The sequence below is a fragment of the Malus domestica genome, chromosome 17 (assembly GCF_042453785.1).
Source record: "Malus domestica chromosome 17, GDT2T_hap1".
NCBI classification, from domain to species: domain Eukaryota; kingdom Viridiplantae; phylum Streptophyta; class Magnoliopsida; order Rosales; family Rosaceae; genus Malus; species Malus domestica.
In genome coordinates this window covers 5321886-5335799 of record NC_091677.1, presented here as the reverse complement: position 1 = coordinate 5335799, position 13914 = coordinate 5321886, and the positions used below count along the sequence as shown (strand labels likewise).

General features: G+C 37.5%; 1 protein-coding gene and 1 long non-coding RNA gene across 2 annotated transcripts; one reads left to right on the top strand and one right to left on the bottom strand.

Annotated features, from left to right (window-relative positions):
• Nucleotides 1–845: 845 nt before the first annotated feature.
• On the bottom strand, nucleotides 846–2551 carry LOC139193761 (uncharacterized). The gene is made up of 2 exons (XR_011578230.1): nucleotides 2195–2551; nucleotides 846–1266 (listed from the first exon to the last, which is right to left on the bottom strand). It is a non-coding gene; the product is annotated as an uncharacterized lncRNA (long non-coding RNA).
• A 327-nt stretch (nucleotides 2552–2878) lies between these two features.
• Nucleotides 2879–3616, top strand: LOC114822759 (biogenesis of lysosome-related organelles complex 1 subunit 2-like). The gene has a single exon (XM_029097866.2). The coding sequence runs from the start codon at nucleotides 3072–3074 to the stop codon at nucleotides 3438–3440; it is 369 nt and encodes a 122-aa protein (XP_028953699.2). The 5' UTR covers nucleotides 2879–3071; the 3' UTR covers nucleotides 3441–3616.
• Nucleotides 3617–13914: the final 10298 nt, after the last annotated feature.

The following is a 13914-nucleotide window of genomic DNA, read 5'->3' as shown; positions in this document are numbered from 1 at the left end:
GATGGAATAAGTAATGTGATAATTATGTTGAGATTGAAACTAATTAATATTTATTAATTAAATTTTGGGTGCTTATACGTTTTAAATGGGCGTTGGAATGGTTTTGAATTCAAGTGGGCTCATTGGGCTTATACCCATTTAGAGAACTTAAGTCACTTAGTCACTAAAGTGACTTAGCAGTAACCTGAAGAAAAAATAGAAAGAAAAAAACACAGAAAAAGCCCAATTAAGGGATTAAGGGTGCGTTTGTTGCAACGAACTGTCTCGGACTGAATTAGTTGCAGGGACTAAGCTGGACTGGCTTAGACTAGCCTAAGAAGCAAGATAATGAAAATTCTCGGGGGTGGTGGAATGTGAATAGGGGGTGGTGGAATGGCACAACCACAGTGCAAGGTGATCTTAAAATCTACACTACAAATGACGAGAATGAGATCACATTGATGTGGGACGTTGTCAACCCTTCGATCATCTCAAGAATAATAGTGATGGATAGTTTTGCATTAATCAAAGAATTTACACGGTATCAACAAAATCAGGGGAGGAACCTAGTCTGGTCTGAACCCTTGAGCAAATGCTAGTTTTATAGCTGGTGTGGAGCATTCAGCATATGTGACCCCTTAGGAACTTACGGCTTGAGCAAGTTCGAGTGCAAATGCCTCCCAAGGTTTCAACCCTTGTTGGAAGTTGAGTGGAACATGAAAAATGCGTCGAGTGGTTGTGTGAGGAAGCACGAGGCATGCAGAAATGGCGAAGGTTTCATCAAAGTTGCCAACGTGAGAACTCCTAACACATCATGGGCACTGGTGGATACGAATTCGAGTTGGAAACAATGTGAGGATAAGTGCTTAAGAAACTGCTCTTGCTTGGCATACACAAAATTACGAGTTGGCTTAATTTACAAAATCCTGCTTCTTAGTAGATCCCCATAATTTACAAAATCCTAGTTAACGTTAGCCAAAATATTTCACAATGCAAAGCTAAGTTAGAAGCCATAACCTAAGATTGTACGATTAACAAAATACATCCCATGTCAAAAGGCACCACATTGACACATTGCCTTTATATTTGAATTGAAACATAACACATTGACAACTTTCGCTACTTCATTCAAAGTACCTTGTTTGAAAGCACATGTGTCACATCGTTGCCTCCGAGCAACAAAATCCTCAAGAATAAATAGTAATGATTTTTCCTCAAATGCTTCCCATTTACGCCTCATTCATTTTGGCTCTTGAGCAGCATTCAAATTATTGTCGTTATCCATGCCTAAACAAAAAATATTTGAATGTCCTAAAGTACAATACAAAGAATCAATTTGCATAATATCCAATCAATTTGCATATTATCCAATCAATAAATCGAATTACAATCAATGATGAGCAATCCAATCATTTTGCTAATGTCCAACATATGCATGATAAAAAGGAAAACTAAAATAGGAAAACTAAAATAAAATGTTATCATTAACACATATAGCTAGTTCGGTTGCTGATTCCTAATTGATCTCCACTCATTATACATTTCCTGAGCCATGGCATTCCGCTTTGCAGTCCACTGGTCAGATGTTCCAACACTACCAACATATTCTCCTTTCCACCAGATGAATCTAATGCTACTTGGTTTTGTACTTTTTATCAATGTTATTGACATGTTTGGTCCAGTATAGATAAGTGCAACCTAATCTCATCTCAAGATGTTCATATTTGTAAAATAGCCTTATCCTGATTAAGATAAAAACATACTTCAACAATTAAATTCCTTACGGCATACAACCATAACATGTGATGTGAAGGCACAAAGGAAGCTATAACTGCATAACCCGAAAAGAGTAGAACTACAACAAAGGTAAACGCTTTCAAAGATTTACACTAGGGTGTCACTTAATGAAACCAAAAGCAAAAAGTATACAGATCTCTTCAAGCGTAACTTCTGCATCTTATCCAGTACGAATCACGATCTACAACCTAAGTGAGAAAACAAAACCAAATGGAAGAATCTCAAACTCTAAAAATTATACAGCAACTGATTCCAAACTGTCCAATCTCAATCTACAATTTGACCCTAAAAATCAACACCCTAATTTGTTCAAGTGCAGAGGTCTATTATTGAAAATTTCTCAAACCCAAAACAACTAAATCAAATAAAGCTCAGTAATATCATGATCTGCAAAACAAATCGAAGATTCGAAGTTTACCATGCAAAAGGAGCAGATGAGGGCGAGCAAGATGCAGATGAGGGCAAGCAGGACGAATAGATGAGGGTGAGGAGGACGAGGATGAGGGAGCAGGGTAAGCAGGGAGCGATGTGCGACGACTTTCTCTCACATGATGAGCGAGGTTCTCTCTCGCAAATGTCTTACGAGTCTGGCCGAATTTGGGGTTCTTCGTTAAGAACTCCTAGCAAAACCATTAATCCTAGCAAGTCCCCCCTAATCCCATTAAACCTAATGCTTGTGCAAATCAAACATGAGACTACACTAGCAATTAGTCTAGTCTAGTCCAATCCCCTCTAATCCGGTCAAACAAATACCCCCTAGAATTTTGGTTCTACAAGCACAAATTCAAACATTTTGATTATGTTTCACCGACTTGGGATCTTTTATTCTTTATGTACAAAAGAACTGAGTCATACAAGGAAAACTCGTCTATCATGACCTCATATGATAGTTTATTTTCTATCAGTAACGTAATAAGAGAGGTAAATAAAAGTAGTAGTGACCAAAAATGCTTCCTACAAAAACAGTCACATGACATTACGGCCATGTAAACGGAAAGGATCCTTTCCGGATTCTTTTCACCAAGTTCACTAAGGCACACAATTTGGGTATTTAAAATTTTATCTAACGATTAAAGTTATCATAAATTTTAAAATAGGTTCATATTTATAACTGTTAGATAAAATTTTAAAAGACCGAATTATATGCCTTGGTGGGCTTGGTGAAAAGTATCTAGAGAGGATCCACTTTAGATGGCCGTAATAACAAAAGTTAAAGCTCTGTACATAAAGCAACTCGTTATTGACCTCGGGTCAAAACAGCGGGTCCGAACCGAACCCAAAGTTCCAAAGTTCCAATGGCTGCTGCTGCGAAGGAAGAGCAAAAAGACGAGCTCGCCGAGTCCTTCAACGATCTCTTCGGCAGCGTCTCCGCCGTTGTCAAATCAGAACTCCAGGGATCGACCAACCACCTCGATCTTCTCGAAAAGATGAACATGCGAGTGGCCGAAGAGTACAAGGGCTTCGGCGACGTGGCGGCGGGGCTGAGCGTGTTCGTGGAGCAGCTAAAGGCCAAAAGCGGCAGCTTCGACGAGTACGTGAAGCAGATCGACGTCATCGAGCAGCAGGTGACGGAGTTCGAGGCTGTTGTTTCGGTGCTCGATAGATACGCGTCGATGTTGGAGTCCAAAGTTGAATCTGTTTATCAGAATCCATCGGCTTCCTGAATTGCAACGTTTTTGTGGAAACTGGGTTTTTTGTTTGTTTGTTTGTTTAACTTGTGTGGCAATGTCTACTATTTTTGTACAATTGAAAAGTTCCCTACCTGTTTTTTTCATTGTATAAAAGTTCCCTGCTCGTTATTAATTCGTAATTAGAATCAAAATAAAGAGTTGAATCGATTGTCATTCAGTATTTCGATATGGTTTTATTTATCTTTATTTGTAAGTGTGAGGTTGTAGGTTCGAATCTTGTGGATGACAAATTCAATACTGTTCGCTCCCTAAATCCGACATGGTGCGTTGCGGCATGCAGGGATTTGCTCACATACGAGATTGGTGGGGTGCGGGCGTGCCAATACTAGATGCCGCTAGTAGACGGGATTTGAATGATTGAGGTTGCGCCTGAGTTTGACTTCGAACTAAGAGATTATGTCATTGAGTGGGAGTTACTCAAATTAAGGTTCTTTGTTTGCCTTAAAAATAAGGACTTTACTTATATGGAGAGATAGAACAATATGTAAATGACAATGTTGCTTGAAAATATAAATGACAGAGGAAAGTGACTAATATTGCAGATTGCTTGTAGATTAAATGATTGAAAGAGGGTTGTACATAAAAGCTACAAATAAGATCGATACTCCAAGTGAGTATCAGAGCTAATAAACAAGAAAAGCAAAGGATGCTTGGCTAAAAATAAATGTCTACAAGGAAGCTGATGAGCTAATTTGAGTAGAGTTTTGATTGGTTGTTTTGAGTGTCTATAATCATTCTCTATCTGCTTCTTTATATAAAGGTCTGGAAGAGTCCCCTTGTTGAGATCTTTGTACCTGCCCGAAAGAAGCTTGGGCAGCTTGCATTTGCATTTGCCAACTTGCATTTAGAAACAATATTAAAAGGGAAACTTGCATCTCCACCACATGTTTTTAGCACATGTTTCCCCACTTGCAATAAAATAATTAAAAGAAGCAAACTAGCTTCTTTCACTACATATTTTTGCCCGAAAGCTCTCTCATCCACTTGCAATACATGCATGTATCTTGATTAAACAAAGGCTTGACAAACCTCAAACACCCAAACAAATGGGAAAAACAATATTATAGTGCCAAACCCCCCCCCCACTTGTAGCCAAATATCTTTCCAAGTTAGTTTTCTTGCATATTAATCCTTTAAATACCATATTTTACCCAAATTGCCCAAATAAGTAAAAATGGGTATATTTTGAGTGCAAACAGTGCCCCCCAAGTTTTACAAATTTGAGCAAAGTTTGTGAAACTTACGACTCCTATGCTGCCAGGATTGATGCCGAAGGAAGAGGCACGTCTACCTCTTCGATCCTTCTGTCGTTGATAAACTTGACAAGATGAGCAAGGCAATTGGTAGTACAACTAGCATTGGAAAGAATGTTGTCTGGCTTGTGTTCCTTCTTGATACCAAAAAACATGGGAGCATCCTTGTTGGTCACAAAAAATAGTAAACTGGAAAAATGCCTGAAGTCAGGCAAACTGGAAAACACAGAAGAAGAATGGAGAAGAGAGAAACTTGGGCAACTTTTCTTTTTCTTTTGTCTTTTTCTGTTTGCCTCTTTTCATATATAATATAATATATATATATATATATATATATATATATATATATATATATATAGATATATAGATAGATATCCATAGCCCTTTCGGGCAGATTGCTTTTATTTTGCTTCTTTCATATATAATATATATATATATATATATATATATATATAAACCCAAAGCCCTTTTGGGCAACCCAAAACAGAAAGAGACAGGAAGAAAGAGAAAGGAAGGAAAAGAAAGAAGAAAGAAAAAGGAAAAGGAAAGATAGAAGACAGCCACTTTGGGTGACTTTTCCTCCCTCTATATATAATATAATGACATATATATATATATATATAGAAATCTTTCGGGCAAAATGGAAGAAAGAGAGAGAGGAAGAAAGAGAGAAAGAGAAAGAGGGTGTCCTTTCGGGCAGGAAAGGGACAGAAGAGATAAGAGGGAAAGAAAAAAATAAAGAGGAAGAGAAAGAAGAATATAACAAAAAAGAGAAGGAAAGCAAACAGGTCAGCACTAGAAATGGCTGCAGGGCACGAGAACTTCTGTAAGGAGGTTTGAGCATCAACATTAGCAGATCTGCTTTGGTTGTTAGAAGAACTCAGAGACATCAAATCCTAAAACAATCTCTTCCCATGAACCGAATTGAATCAAGTGATCAAATCACAACATTAATGAAGAATGAAAACTAAATATAAACACAGTATCAAAAGGTACTAACCTGCAGACATGCTGCTTGATGAAGAAGCCATCGCAGCACTTACACAACCCTTCTCCTCTCTGCAAATCTTAATGCTCTCCCAAGAATAGGTTATTGGTACCAAGATGAGAGCGTTATTTGTGAGAGCAGTGGCTTATGTATATATACTAAGCATATCGATTGCCCTATTACAATCCAATAAGGAATATGAGTCCTTTTATGTGCATACACAAGAGTTCTCAATATCCCAGTCACAATAGGATTTCTCTTGCTGACTAAGACTTCTTTTATGATAATGTTAATTATCCCAAAACATGTAGGAATCATACTCATACTCTAACATTCTCCCACTTGAGTATGATTCATCACAACAAATAATTATCTCAAATGTATCAAAAAAAAAAAAAAGGTGATCACACAAGTCTTTTATCATTTACACGAGTGCACAGATACATCCAGCTTGCACAAACCAAAACAATGAATTTGTAATCTCCTTTGTAACACAGAATACAAAATCATCTTACAAATCACAATGTCCAATTTATGCTTATAGCAATGCATCTCAATACAGGAGTAAACCCAATATATACTCCCACTCATATAGCCCAAAATCAATACCAAAATATCCATCATTAAACTGTTAACTCAAAAATCATTCACGAAAGAGTGAACAACACAGTTATGATTCATTCAATAGCTTTATCAGTACCAAAAATTGATTCACAAGCTTTTATTGAATTGAAAAACTATTCTATAGAACAATTAATCACAGAAATTTCTGGAAAAATTGCACTGAATAAAAACACAACTAACTGCAAATAAAACAAACAAGAAAACTAACTAAAATACTTAGCTTCCAGAAAACTTTTGCAGAAAACCTCCCTTTTGAAAAGCATTCTACTGTCATCTTCCAGTAGCTATAACACACTTTTGAATATAGCACCAATTACTCCCACTTTTCAAAAGCCTCCAATACTCCCATACGAGTTACATGAGTCTTGAAAATTCCATTTGGCAATGCCTTCGTTAAAGGATCAGCAATCATCAGATCAGTGGTTAAATGTTCCACCACTATTGCACCTTGTTTAACTTTCTCTCTGACTTTCAAGAATTTCACATCCATTAACCTCGAGGCTGAAGTCCTTTTGTTGTTCTTTGAGAAGAACACTGCAGAATTATTGTCACAGAACATCTTCACTGGTCTTTGTATTGAGTCTACAAGCTTCAACTCACTGACAAAATTCTTAAGCCAAACTGCCTGTTTCATGCCTTCAAAACATGCCACAAACTCTGCTTCCATAGTAGAGGTAGAGATCATAGTTTGCTTGGCACTTCTCCATGAAATAGCACCTTCATTAAACATGAAAACATAGCCACCAGTTGATTTTCTTTCATCTAGATCACCGGCCAGATCAGAATCGGTAAAACCAATTACTTCCAGTTCTTTTGCTCCACCATAAACTAACATAAAGCCTTTTGTTCTCTGCAAATACCTTAATGCCTTCTTAGCTGCCATCCAATGTGCTTCACCTGGATTAGATTGAAATCTGCCCAGCATGCCTACAATGAAAGCAAGATCCGGCCTAGTACATATGTTGGCATACATTAAACTGCCCACTAGAGAAGCATACGGTTTTGAACTCATCTTTCTCTTTTCCAACTCGGATTTGGGACATTGATCTCGAGTGAATTTGTCTCCTTTATTCACAGGTACATCAGCACCGTTACAATCTTCCATGTTGAACCGAATTAAAACTCTCTCAATATATCCTTTCTGTGATAGCCCCAGAAACTTCTTTGCTCTGTCTCTGATGATCTCAATTCCTAGGACATAATGCGCCTCCCCCAAATCTTTCATCTCGAAGTTAGAACTGAGCATAGTCTTGGTTTCATGCAGCAATTGCAAATTTGAACTAGCTATCAAGATATCATCCACATATAGTACCAGGAAAATGAATTTGGTACCTTTGAACTTGGAGTATATGCAGTCATCAAGCTTGTTCTCAGTAAACCCGTGTGCAGTCACCACTTTATCAAATTTAATATACCATTGTCTAGAAGCTTGTTTAAGTCCATAAATTGACTTATTAAGCTTGCAGACCAAACTATCCTTCCCCCTTTCAATGAATCCAGGTGGCTGCTTCATATGTATAGTTTCTTCTAATTCACCATTGAGGAAAGCTGTTTTTACATCCATTTGATGTAATTCAAGATCAAAGTAGGCTGTTAAGGCCATAACTATCCGCATAGAGTCCTTTGAAGAAACTGGGGAAAAAGTATCACTAAAATCAACCCCTTCCTTCTGTGTAAATCCCTTTGCTACGAGCCGAGCCTTGTATCTTTCAATTCTCCCTTGAGCATCTCTCTTGGTTTTGTAAACCCACTTGCAACCTATTGGTTTAGTCTTAGAATCAGATTCCACCAAAGTCCAAACATTGTTTTTGGACATGGATTCTAATTCTTCTTCCATAGCCTTCTTCCATAACACAACTTGTGGACTTGTCATTGCTTGAGAATAGGTCAGTGGATCATCAATGTCTCCTAGATCGAATTCATGCTCCTGGAGGTAGACATAGTCATTTGAAAGAGTCGATTTTTTCACTCTTGTTGAGTGTCTCACAGGTTGCTGTTCAGGTTGATCATTGAGTTCTTGAATTTCTTCAGACATAGATGCAGGATTATCCTCAGCAACAGGCTGCATCTCATTTTCAGTCATCTCAGTGTCTTCATCTCTAATTGCAGATGGTATGTTTGAGAAAATTGGAATCTGCAGACAGTCATTTGTTGCAGCATCATCATTTGTTTGGGCAAGTTCTTCAAATTCAAAAGGTTCAACCACCATATCTGCAACATCTTGGTCTTCAATGAACACAGCATTATTAGTTTCTTGAATCCGAGAATAAGCCTGTGGACAATAGAATTTATAGCCCTTGGATTTCTCAGAATATCCAATAAAGTAACAAGTTGTCGTTCTGGCATCTAACTTCCTTTCATTCGGATTATAAAATCGGCCCTCAGACTTGCAGCCCCATATATGGAAATGCCCAAAGCTAGGCTGTCTACCTGTCCAAACTTCAAAAGGTGTTCCCTTCACAGACTTAGTAGGTACTCGGTTCAAAATGTAATTGGCAGTCTTGAGTGCTTCACCCCAGAGAAAACTAGGCAGTTTCGATCTTGAAATCATACTTCGAACCATCCCAATTAAGGTTCTATTTCTCCTTTCTGAAACACCATTTTGCTGTGGTGTCCCTGGTGTAGTATATTGCGCCACAATGCCTTGTTGCTGAAGATATATTGCAAAATGACCCTTCTGTTGTCCAGCTTCAGTGTACCTGCCAAAATACTCTCCCCCTCTATCTGATCTAACAATTTTAATTTGTCTATTCAACTGCATCTCAACTTCAGTCTTAAAGATTTTAAAACATTCAAGTACGGCTGATTTTTCACTAATGAGAAAAGTAGAACCATATCTAGAGAAATCATCAATGAAATTCACAAAATAGCTATTCCCACATATGGTCTTAACAGGAAAAGGACCACAAACATCAGTATGTACAATCTCAAGAAGATTTTTACTCCTTTTTGCTTCAAAGTTTCTGATATTTGTCAGCTTTCCTTTCACACAATCAACACACTCTTTTGCATTTTTGAAATCAAGTGCAGGAATCAAGTTTGCCTTAGCTAATTGTAAAACTCTTTCTTTTGAAATGTGACCTAGTCTCTTATGCCATAAACTATATGAAGTCTCTGATTCATGCATGCGTTTAGCAGTAGTACTCAAAACAAGGGATGGTTTTTCAAATATGTAGTCTATTTCCCACAATTCATCATGCAAAATAGCTGTCCAAAGTAAGGAATTCATTTTGTTTTTCTGGAAAAATTTTATGCATGAATCATCACAAAGAAAACCGAAACCTTGTTTGACCAATTTTGATGCAGAAATCAGACTTCTTCTCATATCTGGAACATAAAGAACATCTTTTAAATGAAGAACAAAACCTGATTTCATTTTTAGTTTCACAACCCCAATTGCCTCAACACCTACTTTTGTCCCATTCCCCACAAAAACATTATAAGAGTCTTTATAAGTGTGTTTTTGTTTTTCAAATCCATGTAATGTGTTTGTGATGTGAACTGAACACCCTGTGTCAAACCACCAAGAATTGGCAGGAATTTCAATCAAATTTGATTCTACACAAACATAGACATTTGTTCTTCCTTTACTCCTTAGCCAATCCTTGAATGTTTCACAATCCTTTCTATAATGACCTTTGAGTTTGCAGTGATGACATCTAATTTTCGTCACATCTTTCACATTAAGTTTGTTAGATTTAGAGGGTTTTGAGTATTTTGCAGATTTAGCAGACTTATTGGTATGATTAGAGAATTTGGAAACCTTACCAGAAGCAATATTGGTCTCCTGATTTCCAGCATGCACTAGGTTCACATCTTCTGTTTCTCTCCTTTTCTCTTGCCTCTGCCGAGTTTCCTCTTGCACACATTGAGCAATTAACTCATCCACAGTCCAAGTCTTATCTTGAGTGTTGTATGACACTTTCAACTGGCTATACTTCGCTGGAAGAGCTTGCAGTATCATAAAAACCAGTTGTTTTTCCCCGATATTGACCTCCATGGAATTGAGTTTCTCTGCTGCATCCGACATCTTCATAATGTGATCTCTAATGGATGCATTACCTTCAATCTTGTAGGTTGTCAAGACAGACATATATTGACTGATCTCTGCCTTCTCAGATTCTTTAAACTTATTCTCAATTGCCTGAAGATAATCACGAGCAAGATCATGCTTCTTGATTCCCCCTCTAACAGTATCTGTCATCCCACTTTCAAGGATGGATAACGCAATTTTGTTGGCCCTAGTCCACCTTTCAAACTCAGCCTTCTCTGTTTTGGTACTTTTGTCGGTCAATGGTGATGGTCTAGGCGTATCTAGTGCTATATCAAACTCATTAAGAGTAAGCAACAGACCAATTTCACGCCTCCATCTTTTATAGTTACTACCCCCAGTGAGAATAGGAACACTAGCAAGGTTGAGAGTCTTTAGAGGTACTGCAGACATGTCAAAATGAAATCACAAAAAAAGAACTATAAGTTCCTGATTTCAGTCTACAATTACTAAGCACATCACTGTAATGAATCAATTTAGTCATATATACAGACTTTTCTTTGAATTCGAAAAGCATATATAGATCAAACAACCCTACAGTGATGATCACATTGAATTCTGCAGATTCACAACTCACGGTATTTTCCGAATTTCAATAGATCAACACAATAAACAAAATAAATCGGTTAATCTTTGCAGAATAATTATGCATAAATTCAAATTTTCAACATTTAACTACTATTGAACGAATTACAGAACACTATATTCTTCATTAATCACTCTCAAGAATCGAATAACTCTTGTTAAGAATTACCTTAAATTCACGATTCAAGAAATCACGCAGCGGAATGTAAAAGTTGAAACATGAATCTAAAAGAGATGTGTTTCTTCGATTATTTCTTGGATCTGTTTCGAAGAGCCGATAAGTCGAATACAAAACCCAGGTGTTTTGTGAAGAATTTCTTTCTTTACGGAATACCAACGGTCAATACGCCGTTTTTTTTTTTTAAAGTCCAAAAACGGCGTCGTTTATAAGGGAAAAACAACAAACGTAAAAGCCAGTTTCTTCAATTGCAGTTCGTGTCTGTAGGCTTGAATTTAATCACAAGATTTATTTTGGCTCTGATACCACATGTTAGAAGAACTCAGAGACATCAAATCCTAAAACAATCTCTTCCCATGAACCGAATTGAATCAAGTGATCAAATCACAACATTAATGAAGAATGAAAACTAAATATAAACACAGTATCAAAAGGTACTAACCTGCAGACATGCTGCTTGATGAAGAAGCCATCGCAGCACTTACACAACCCTTCTCCTCTCTGCAAATCTTAATGCTCTCCCAAGAATAGGTTATTGGTACCAAGATGAGAGCGTTATTTGTGAGAGCAGTGGCTTATGTATATATACTAAGCATATCGATTGCCCTATTACAATCCAATAAGGAATATGAGTCCTTTTATGTGCATACACAAGAGTTCTCAATATCCCAGTCACAATAGGATTTCTCTTGCTGACTAAGACTTCTTTTATGATAATGTTAATTATCCCAAAACATGTAGGAATCATACTCATACTCTAACATTGGTCACCCAGAAATTTGTGCGGAAGGGATAGATTCTGCATTTGTGAATTTCTTTCTTGCTTCATCAGACTTCTGATTTTGAACTCCTGAGGTATTTTGAAATAGTTCTCTTGGGGAAGTTACTGTCCATCCCAAAATTCAAAAATCGAGATGCAAATGATGATCAAGCTGTTGGAGTACTGTTAGTTGAGGACGATGCTGGTACTAGGACGACTGGATTTTCAGGTTTCTGATTGTACAAGTTTTCATTTGTCTTTGTAGTAAGCCTGTGAGCACCGAGCCCCCAACTATCCCAATTTTCTTGTGCATAGTCGTTTCCCCGAAGCTCATCGTTCTCAGCTGCTTAAGAGTCCACAAGTCTCAATTTGTAGATTTAACAAAGCTTGATATGAACGCCGAGACTACAATGAACGACCGAATCAATCGATGCAGAGAAAGATCCCATATGTAGCCGTTGATCAAATCTGGTTCTTTGCATTTATAATCGAAACACATCTTGTTTTCTGACCTTGCCTCAGAGCCCAGACTTCGCCGACAAGAAGATATGTAATATTGGGAGGAAGCATTAGGCAAATGCAAACAAAGTCCTGTCGGGGCATTTGGGTAAGCTGCAAAAGTAAATTTCTGCCCACTTCCCCCAACCAGTGGTGAGTTTGAAGATGAAGGCTGAAGTGTAGTGGTTGGCTTCGAAGCTGCGGCTGCTATGTTGGATGTATGTTGGAAGGTAACGACGGGCAACTGTGAGCTACAATGTTGTTGGTTGACTTGTTTCTCACAGTAGCTTGTTTTGTCCACCATTTAAGCAATTTTTGGGTTAGGAAGCCATTGACAGGTTTGTTGGAGGAGTTGGTGCAATTTCCAGCATCTCTTTCAGGCGTAGCTATGGCACGAGCACTCCAAATACGTTTGCCAGATCAAACATGGGGCCCCATGTCTAATTGACAACATCTAAACAAATTGCAGCAAAAAAGATGTCCTGCCCATCGGGCAAGATTGTAGCTTCCTCGGGCAACAGCAACATACTTTTATCAAGCATTCAGGCAAATTGTAAAAACAATTTTCTGCACCCACCATCCAACCTCCATGGTTTAATCTATTTTGAGAACTCAAACCCAAACGAGGCTTCACTCCTCTACTTTTCACCTATTAAAACTGGTAGCTGATAGGTCCTTGACAACTAATGGTAGAAAAAATATGAATATCTTGCTGCTGTTGTTGATGGTTTTTCAGCTTTCGGGTTCGGGCCAAATACATCCATTGGATAAGAGAAAAGTGGGAAGAAGGGTAAAAATGGCTACTCACAAACTGCCCAACTCTTTATATTTTCTGTTTTTTCTGTACATCACATAACCCAAAAAGAAACAAAGAAATAGAGGAATAAAGCCCCCCAGAAAGCAAAGAAAGCAAGAAATAAAAACAAAAGCAAGAAAGCAAAGTGTTTTTGTGATTTTGGAATTTTTAATTTTTATATCTTTTTCTTTGTAACAACGTAAGAAACAAACAAAGAAAACACAGCCATTTCGGGCAAGTGGAAATAAAAACAAAAAAGAAAGAATTGTCAGGCTACTAAAACAGTAAAACATAAAGAACAAAAACAAAGCCCTTTTGGGTGAACCAAAACAACAAAAAGAAAGCCCTTAGTCGGGCAACATAAATGGGAAATTAAAGGCCCTGTCGGGCAAGCTGAAAGAAAAAAGTAAATAAAAGGGAAAGCCTGTCAGGGAACCAAAACAAGAAAAAGGACAAAGCCCTTTTGGGCAATTCAAACAAAGGAAAAGAAAGCCCAAGTCGGGCAAACTGGTACACAGTTTATTCGGGCAAACTGCCCAGATTTTTTTTTTTTTTTCTTTGAATGACTCTCAAAACTATAATACAATATAATACATATATATATATATATATATATATAACAAGCCCATTCAGGCAAAGTAGGAGAAAAAGGGGTGCACATTTTTTTCTTTTTTTATATTTTTCTTTTCAGCTTTTCTCCTGTTTTCTGTGTTT